Raw genomic sequence first — 10,296 nt, forward strand, 5'->3', positions numbered from 1 at the left:
CCTTATAGAAGAAGTCTGGATCGGTTTTTTGTATATCCTTGAAGTGCGCAATTGTCTCAATCAGATCACCCTCCTTTGTGTCATCTCTACGGAAACTTGTACAAAGATTTGTTATTGCCTTTGGTCCGAACGGCACCATCATCTCAGATCCATAGAACTCTGCCATTACATGCATCATTCGTCCTGCATAATACAAAAACAAACAATATATCCTTTTTTAGTTGCACAAATGCGCACATCCAGCTGCACAGTAATAGGACACGTGTTGGCACAGAAGATAATCACAGGAAATGGACACCTAGCTGCACCTTTTTAAAAACACTTTGCAGTTTTTGCATACAGGACATTGTGTATTTGCACAGTAAAGATAATCTAGTTGCACAAGAAGCACCCAAAGTGATATATAAAAAGCATGGAAAGTTGGACAGCAGTTGCATAGTTAAGCCATTTCAGTTGCACAGTAGTACCATAACAGTTGCACACTGGACTGCCTAGAGGGAAACTTAATTCTTCAAGGGATATAGAAAAACACCACACATGTAGTCAAGTTGCAGTTATACAAGATGCGCATAAACTCCTTTTCATCAGGTGAGATGCCTTGGTGGGATCTCAAGTATTTGGACAATGAAGGTTTGTTCACGAGCGGATGATTGTGGTCACGAACAAAGTGCGTCACCTCCCATCGCCCATCTATCAGCTTCACCAACATTTTCGCCTTGCATTCAGTCTGCTTTATTGTCTCACGTTTGCGCTTCTTCTTCTTCTTACTAGTACCAGCATCCTCTTCAGCAAATATTGGAGGTTCTTCTTCCATCTCCTCATCACTGTTAACAGATGTTGGATCTGGAATAGGGTCCAGGTAAGGAGGAGCCTCAGCTCCTCCATCATCAGCTTTGGGCTTCTTGAACTTGTTGCAGCAAAACTGTTGTTTTATCAATTCATTGGTGCGGGGTGTCCGTCTAGAGGTGTTCATCTTGATAGAGAAACCCATCCGTAGTGCGTAACTGTTGTAGTGATCCTTAGCAATTTGAAGGCTGTCAAACCTCATGCCAACATAGGGTTCCATAGGTTGAGAACCAGCCTCATCCTCTCCTTCTACTTGCACAGCTCTGTCAAAAGCCCCAGCTTCTAGCTCAGTCCTGGTTGGACCAGGAACATTTGCCTCGGTTCCTGTGTCATCAAGAGTATGGCTCTCTGACTGCAAAGACACCACTCCAGGGGCACCACGGGCTGATGACTGGCCTGCCACATTGTCATGGCCCGTAGGGTTACCATCACGACTTGCCTGCGTGTAGTAAACAGATCGACCATTTTCTGTGCAGTTTCCTTGTTGTATGCTGGGTTGGTGCTGATCCATATCATGAGGAAGCTCATTGAGATCTGGAGGCAACTCATTGAGATCAAGCATTTTTTCCCTTGTTTTTGGATGCTGCCACACACTCCCTGCACATATAAAAAAAGAAGAAATTGATGTCATCAGTTGGTAACCACAGAAAAACTGTGTTTCAAAACAACCTAAAAGCAACATGACCATAGCATAATCTTTTATTATAACAGTTATGAATTTTTTTGTTTGCACAGAGTTGTTATGTTAGTTGCACAGTTTGCAGTAAATAACTGGCAAGAGCATGACTTCTTTTTGCTACAGAGTTTTTCTTACCTTTTCCCTTTTTGTTTTGTTGCAATGATCTGTAGGTTTCCGTTTCGCAAGGAGCTCTTTTCAGATTTTTCTGCACATAATTGGATGCTACATTTGAGAAGGAAAATCCAGGTGAAAGAAGAAAGAAGAAAGAAGAATTGGAGGACCGATTATAGTTATATGTTTTTCATCGCCGTTTATGTTTCTAGATCTGGTATATTTGAACATATTAATATGGTTTGCAATAGGTGTGGGACCAGAATATATGCGTGGGACAAGATTTGTGTGTGAATATGTTAATATGGTTTGTGGCTTCATTAGCCATGGACAAAAGTTCCTACGTTTTTCCTGTTGCACTACAGATTTCTGGTTTTCGCTAGAATAAACGTCTCAATTTCCAGGATTTCCACTTGGCCAGCATACATATTCAGTTGGACATTCAATGCTTTTAGTTGGCTAGAATAGATGTCTCAGCTGGCCAGGTTGCATTTTTTCAGTTTTGTGGCCAACATGCATGTTCAGTTGGACAATTAATGCATTCAATTGGCTAGAATAGATGTCTTAGTTGCCTAGAATAGATGTCTTAGTTGGTCATCAGTTTTTGGCCAACATGCATGTTTAGTTGGCCAGAAAACATGTTTTTTATTTTCACATATACTACATTTTTTCCAAAGTGTTCACTCAGAAACATGTATTGCCAGATATATGTTTAGTTGGCAGGATACATGTTTAGTTGGCCAGGATACATGTTCAGTTGGCTGGGATGCATGTTTAGTTGCACATTTATGAATTTTTCGTTGCACATGTTCAACAAAGCATTGGGCAGTCAATTTTTTGTTCATTTTGCAAATAATAACTAGAAGTTGGCTTTAATCATGTTTTAATTGGCCAGATAACTCGTTTTTAGTTGACTTGTTTTAACACATTCAGGTGGTAGTTTTTGGCATGTTTAACACAATCCAGCATGTTTAACATCTGGTGTGATGTGCCAGATTCACCTCTTTTTTGAAGCAGATTCTCCATGGATCCATGGAGAAGGGGGAAGTGAAGAGGTGCAGAGGGGGCTTACCTGCTCGATCTTACTGCCTGGTATGGCTCTGACCACCCTGCCCTTTAGATCTTGAAGCAGCTCCTTCTACTTTGGGGCTCCCATGGCGGCTGTGTAGGAGGAGAAAGAAGGGCTGGGGGCGATTGCGTTTGGATCTGTTTCTGGCGTGCAGAAGAAGAAGAAGGCAACGTCGGTGGGGCTGAGGCGTGGGGGCGAGCGATGGCGTGGATTCTGCAACCTGGGCAGATCCTCCTTCTTTCGTGAGGAAGAAGAAGATAGCCAGGGCGCAGTTTTGGCGAGGAGGGTGCACGTGATCCCGCGGGGCATGGTTTGGCGAGGAGGGTGCACGTGATCCCGCGGCCAGCTGGTGGGCGGGGCAGTTGCCTTTTTCGCTCCGACGGGCAGGGACCACGTGGGCGAGTGGGCGAGTGGGGGACTGTTTCCTCTTTTCGCTCGAGGGGGGACCAGGTGGTTTTCCTTTTTCGGGTGGCCGCTGGCTAGCGATCCCAGGGCGGCCGGCCGCCCACTAGACGCGTCCTTCATTCATATACTGCAGGTGTCTGGCAAAATATTTGTTGTCTGAAATCACCGAACTTTGTCCAATTTGATTAGCCCAACATCTGAACATGGTGACTTTGGCCCAGTCTGATGCCAGGTAAAATGTGGCTTGCAGAACTTCAACCATGAGAGTAATGGTGAGAACAAGTACAGTAATGAGAGTATGGGCAGTCTTGGCCTGCAGCTCAGTTATAGCAGCTGTTGTCACGACAGCCAATGAATTCTGTGTGACATAGTATAAGACAACAGATGCTTCTGCGGTGCTGCAAGGGAGAAGCCGCTTGATGTTAATTTCTGAGTAGAGGGCATAGTGAAAGACCTCAAAGAGATGCTTCTTCCACTGCTTGTTGTCGTCGAGATCATAGGACGTGATGGCGTTGGTGCATCCAGCAACCAGGAACAAAGAGACACAGCCCAGAAGGGGCACAGGACATTCTTCACCGGGGAAGTCTGCATCATGCCCAATGTGTAGGTGACCAGAGGGAACGACATGGTGTAGGACAACCACGCGCCGCCCTGGATGAAAGTGTTGCTCGACTGCCGCCTGCAGGAACAGAGGATGAGCCGGAGGAGCAGGAGACGGCCGCAGCGAGGATGAGCGCCTCCACTTGAATGACTATGCTCCATGGGTTTTCAAGCCACGGCGAAAGAGCTTCCAGCGCCTCGGTCATGTTCGTTGATCCTCGCTGCTCCATTTGCGCCATCGGGGTTGCTGGTGTTTCAGAGCTTCGGATGCAAGGCTATGTTAGATCTTGTATGGCTTGAGATGTGGTTCAGGCATCTTTAACGTTGATACAGAGATGGCTTAGGCATCTTTAAATGTCCAGCTTAGACCTCAAATGCAACTGCCCGAGTGAGTTGCTTATTCACACTGCTGCTGTTAAAGAATACCCAAACCTCTATTTTCGGGGAGGTTTTCGCCATGAGGTTTCACCACTTGTATGAAAATGACCCTTGGGTAAATTGGTACAGGGCATGTGTATTATTTTGGTAAATGACTGTGTACGAATGCGTGGTGTGCCCAGGTTTTCGTCTCAAATTTTTTGAACGTGTGCGGGTGCTGCGTTGGTTTAGCATTTTTCTCGGATTAGAGTTCGTGTCCTGACATATCCTTTCTGCTTCGATGCTTCTCTGAATTTCTATTGGGCACCGGGCTGTGTTCCGGCCGTTGTTGGCCCAATCGTTCCGTCGCATTCTGTCCCTGCCGCTGTTGGTCATCGGGTTGTGTGCGCAGCGACATTTGCTCGAATGGAAACACACCGCGACATGCAGTGGCAGTGTCTCGCCTGCACTCCAACGGAAATACACCGAGGCATGCAGTGCACGCTTGCACTCCAATGGAAATACACCGAGGCATGCAGTGTACACATGCAATCCAATGAAAATACACACAGGCATGCAGTGCACGCATGCACTCCAGCAGAAATACTAGGCATGCAGTGCACACATGCACTCCAACAGAAATACATCCACCGCATGCAGTGCACGTCTGCAGTCGAATGGGAACACGGGGCCGCATGCAGTGCGCACATTGCACTCCAATGGAAACTGGTTTTCGGGTTGCGTACGTGCCGTTGCTGGCCCAATCGGTGTCCCTTTGTTACGTGGTGCTGTCTTCTTCTTCTGACAAACAGCGGTGCCGCTTCGATCGTTTCATCTGGATGGTGCTGACGCTGCCGCCTTCAACGTTGGTTCGGAAGCCTGCTATCCTTTCTGATCGGTGCTGATTTTCTTACTGTTGTAGTTCCTCCTGTGTGGTGCGGAGCTATAAATAGGTTGCTTCTGTCCAATCCGCGCCGCTCCACCGTTGTACTACAGTCTACACACTTATAGATAGCTCCATCTCTGCCTTGCTTTCTGCTCTACCCACCAGCACGCCACCGTCGCCCTTCTTTCCCCGGTGCATCAACGCCCCGCCGTCGTATGCTTGATTTGCTGTCGTCGTCGCCGTCGCCGTCGCTTTGAGAAGCATGCTACGCCGGGAGGGGCGAGCCACTGCCGGCCGAAGGCCATAGACGTGGTGGTGCCGCTGGAGGGCATCGTGGCCGCATTCTCCTGCATGGTCACAGCCAGCCACGCCGGACAGCGCCGCTGTGTCGCTGTGCCAGTGTGATGAGATGCACATGGACCCGGTCCAGTGGCCCTTCCGTTCATGCTTGGACGGTGTCTTGCTGCCATGACAAGGTGGCCATGTTCGTTCGAGCTTGGACTGCAACTTGCGCCATGCTCGGACTATCTTTCTCTTACGTCTCTTGAAATTTCTCTCGCCGATCAGGTTCACCGGCGAAGTCGAGGCCGATGAGGCCGTGACGGAGTGGAGGAGGCGGCCGAGCTCCTCCTTGCAGGAACACGGTGACACTCCGAGGTAGTTCCTAGAATGCAGTTCAGATCTGGCCCAGCCCATCAGGAGATATGTCCACTGTCCACAAGCCGCAGCCCATTTGCAGCACCGCTCGACAGCACAGATCGAGACACCAACACTTGATTGTGAGTCAACGAGTCGTTCCCCAAATCCCCAATCCCCACCCTGCTGCCTCCCTGCGTCTGCGTCCGGCATCGCCGCGTCGGCGACCTAATTCCTTGACGACGGTGGTCGGCGGCGGCAACTGACAATGGCAGTCGACGGCGTTCCCCTTCTCAGTCGGCTGCTCAAGCGGCCGCACCCGCGAGCGACGCGCCCGGCGGCCAGCGGCCACACGCCCACTGGCCCACACCCAGTTCGCCTAGGTGCACAGCGGCTCCTCCTCCTGTGCTCGTCTAGTTCATAGCGCCTGCTCATCCGCTTCTTGCTATTGCTAGGTACAGTGTCTGATTTAGGGCTCCTGTTGATTAATTGGATGCAAATCAACTGCTGCTACTCACTGCTTCTGTTAATTCCGACGAGTTGAGATGTTGTGGTAACTTTGATGTCTACCCAATTGATTATTTGATAGAAAATTTGATGTTGTATAAATATTTGTTTAGGTAGCAATTGTGAAACAACAGAAGACGCAGTCTTTTTTTAAAAGAAAAGGGGATGAGGGATTAGCTCCAGATGCTCTAGCATTGGTGCCATATATGGTTGGAAGATATGCTGAAGATGCACAAGAAGGCCAAATGAAAGATGATAATGTGCAGGAAAATCAGATGCAAGATGATGATGTGCCGGATGTAGAACAAAGAGCAAACGAACATGTCACTTTTCGAGGCATTGAGTTGTTGGAGCGAGATCCTGCACTACGTCCACAAATTTGGCAGTACCCCCCAAACCAAAGAGATGAAGTACGAAGAGCTTACTTGAGGCTGGGTCCCAGTCAACCTAAACGAAAGAAATATAAAGCTATTGGAAAACCAAGACACAAAAGACGTTTTCAGTACAGCTATTTTCGTGATTTTCCATCATGGCTGGAGTATTCATTGACCTCTCATTGTGCATATTGTCTGTATTGCTTTCTCTTTAGCAAAAATAGAAAGAAAAGAGGTGGTTTTGATGTCTTCACAACACATGGTTTTAATAATTGGAAGAAAGTTCATGATGGACAGAAGTGTGCACTTTTAGTTCACATGGGATCAAGTCCTTGCTCACAACATAACAATGCAGTGAGAGATGGCCATGCTTTATTGGATCAGTCAAACCATTTGGCAAATATCTTTGATGTGAAGACCATGGGGGATAAAGAAAAGGATCGTTTAAGGCTGAGAACTACGATTGCGGTTGTAAAGGGGCTCACATTTCAGTCTTGTGCTTTAAGAGGCCATGATGAGAGGCCGGAATCAAGAAACAGAGGTAACTTTCTTGAGATGTTGAAGCTTCTTGCAGAATTCTGCCCTGATGTTCAAGCTGTAGTTCTTGGCAATGCTCCACAAGTTTGCAAATACACATCACACGAAATTCAAAATGAGATCTTGAGCATTTATGCTATGAAAGTCAGGGAGCATATTCAAGCAGAAATTGGGGACTCAAAGTACTCTATTATTGTGGATGAAACATGTGATGTGTCCAAAAGAGAGCAAATGGCACTAGTTTTCAGATTTGTTGATAAAGATGATTATTCCCAAGAAAGATTCTTTCATCTCATACATGTAGCCAACACAAAAGCACTGCCACTACAAATGGAGTTGTGTAAAGTATTATCCAAGCATGGATTTGATGTATAAAATCTTCGAGGCCAGGGGTACGATGGGGCAAGCAACATGAGGGGAGAGTTGAATGGATTGCAACCTCTATTCATTAAAGATTATCCCTATGCATATTATGTTCATTGCTATGCTCATCGGTTGCAACTCTCCCTTGTTGGTGCAGCAAGAGATGTGGTTCCAATCACCCAATTTTTTTCCGAAACTTCGCTTTGTTATAAACACAGTTGACTCCTCTTCAAAGCGACATGATGAGTTGCATGACGCCTAGGTGGTTGATATTGCACGCTTGCTTGCTATCGATCAGATTGAAACAGGCAAAGGAGCCAATCAAATACGCTCATTGAAGCGGCCAGGAGAGACTAGATGGGGTTCCCACTTAGGTTCGATTTCTAGCCTTATGCATATGTTCAATCCAGTGAGTTGTTCTAGAAAATCTAGCCGCAGATTCATCAGCTGGAGCAAACCGGGCTGATGGTGATACTTCTTTCACTTACCTGACCTCTTTTGAGTTTGTATTTATCCTATGCATGATGAAAGAAATATTGGAAACTAGCGAAAATCTTGGGAAGGCTTTACAGAAGAAAGCACAAGACATAGTAAATGCAGTTCGTCTAGTGCATTCCACAAAAGTACTTCTAGAAGAGATGAGATCAGATGAAGGATGGGAGTTGTTCATTGGAAATGTTGTTGAGTTCTGTGTGGAGCATGATATAGATATTTCAGACATGGAAGAACTATACATTCTGCGTGGTGGGCGTGCTCGTCGTCAACCTGATCACTTTACTAGAGAAAGGTATCTAAGAGTGGAGATATTTCGAGCAACAATTGACAACCAACTAAATGAATTGAATCTTAGGTTCAATGAGAAAGTGATGGATCTCTTATCCATTAGTGTTACATTGATTCCAAAAAATGGATTTACATCATTCAACGTCAAGGAAATATGTTCAATGGTGGAGAAATATTATCCGGCTGATTTTACACAACAAGAGATATATGGGTTGGAGATTCAGCTCAACCATTTTGCTGCAGATACTAAAAACAGTGGAGACTTGAAGAAGCCCATCACCATAACTTCTTTATGCCGATGCCTTGTTGAGACAGGACAAGATAGAATTTACAATTTGCTTGATAGGTTGCTTCGATTGCTTGTTACTCTCCCGGTTTCCACTGCAAGTGCTGAGCGTGCTTTCTCGAGCTTGAAGATTATCAAGTCAAGGCTACGTAATCGAATGGAAGATGATTTTCTTGCAGACAGATTGTTGCTACAAATTGAACGAGAAATTGCATCAAAAATTTCTTGTGAAGATATAATTGCTGATTTCAAAAGTAGGAAGAATAGAAGATCGTATCTTTAGTTGGCAGTAGTGCTAGTTGGTTGGCAGTAGTGCTAGTTGGTTCTGTTTATTTGTCTTTTGGTTATTTGGTGTCACTACTGTTTGATGTGGTCCGTTCTTTTGGAGCACCAAAATTTACCTATCAACAATGCTCAGGTATGTGTGAACCTGCTGTATTTGTGTGAACAAGTACAATATATATGTATATATATATATATATATATATATATATATATATATATATATATATATATATATATATATATATATATATAGGGTCGCGCTATTCGTTATCCTGGGTGAGAAATAGTTATTCTTCACCCCCCTCTATTTTACCATCAATGCACCGTAATTTTACGTTTCGTAAGTTTTTTCTTATTTCCGACGCAAAAAGGGACCATAAGAAAATATATAATCACCGTAAAAAATATTTTATGTTATGTAAAATTACAAACGTAAAAACATAGTCTAAAATACACATAAACTGCAAATTTTTTTGTCTTATGACCTATATTTTTATTTTCTTATTTCAAATTTTACGAAGTGAATCCATAGGAATGTAACTATTTGAATTCTAAACGTAATTTAATTACGAAATGATCGTAAGATCATTTTGGATGAAGAATAACTTATTCTATACCCTGGGTGATGAATAGTAACACTATATATGGTCCTCTAATTGTCCTTGCATATGTTCTACAACTTAGTAGTTTTTTATGCATATGATGTGTTCTTATATGAAATCGGCCCCCACTTGAGATTTGGTCACGCTCCGCCACTGCTTGCGGGAACACGTACGGTGACACTTAAGGTAGTTCCAGTCCTTTGCATTTTTCATACCTGCATGTGCAAGTATCAACTGATTTTCAGTATTTTCTCTTTGGCCACTTAATTTAGGCGGCTAGCATATCTTTCCATTTGCATGTGTATGTGATTACGCGTACGCGTTGCTGCTTTGATGTGTGTTGTAGATGCATGGTCGTGTAATTCATTCCTTGGAGCGGTCATGGCCTGTAAATACGGGGACTTCCCTACTTTCTTCACGGTTGTGGTTAGTTAGATTTTTAATCCCATCGTGGCAATGCCCGTGCTCCTCGCCGTCTGGATCATGCATCCTTGTGGGTTCCATCTCTGTACCCCTCCTCCGCGATGCCTCGGCCGACAGCACCACCTCTCCTCTCCGGCCATCTCCTCCCTGCGATGTGCCAGACATGATTGAGCTCAAACGTCTTGGGAGTAGCGTCCCCACTCTCCAGGTTCGCCGCTTCGATCTGTGTTAACTGCTTGCTCCTATAGGCAAGCGTGGGGCCTCCTTCTTCTCCTCAGCCTAGCATGCGACGGATCCGGCTTGTCTGATCCCTCCTCATACTTTCATCCGTGTTTCCACTTCATCTTACGATTGTCTTTTTTCCTTTTTTTTTCCTTTTAATCTAATCATCTTCCCCCTCCCCCTGATTTTAAGAGGTGGGGCCAGGCCTTATTATGTTTCAATCAAATCAAGTCACCGATGGGCACACGCGCAGGGAGCAGACAAGTCTCGTCCAGCATGCAATCTTGCTCACTATTGGAAATATGAACAATTTACCGAATGATTT

At 45.2% G+C, this 10,296-nt stretch overlaps 1 protein-coding gene across 1 annotated transcript; it reads right to left on the reverse strand.

The window, feature by feature from the left end:
* Window positions 1-418: 418 nt before the first annotated feature.
* On the reverse strand, window positions 419-2,954 carry LOC123106375 (protein FAR1-RELATED SEQUENCE 5-like). The gene is made up of 2 exons (XM_044528563.1): window positions 2,709-2,954; window positions 419-1,443 (listed from the first exon to the last, which is right to left on the reverse strand). The coding sequence occupies exon 2, from the start codon at window positions 1,406-1,408 to the stop codon at window positions 512-514; it is 897 nt and encodes a 298-aa protein (XP_044384498.1). The 5' UTR covers window positions 1,409-1,443; window positions 2,709-2,954; the 3' UTR covers window positions 419-511.
* Between the last annotated feature and the right edge of the window lie 7,342 nt (window positions 2,955-10,296).

Source organism: Triticum aestivum, chromosome 5A (assembly GCF_018294505.1).
Source record: "Triticum aestivum cultivar Chinese Spring chromosome 5A, IWGSC CS RefSeq v2.1, whole genome shotgun sequence".
In the NCBI taxonomy this organism is placed as follows: Eukaryota; Viridiplantae; Streptophyta; class Magnoliopsida; order Poales; family Poaceae; genus Triticum; species Triticum aestivum.

Coding starts and splice junctions, on each gene's coding strand:
- LOC123106375 (XM_044528563.1), bottom strand. CDS start 1,408: ATGCTTGATCTCAATGAGTTGCCTCCAGATCTCAATGAGCTTCCTCAT.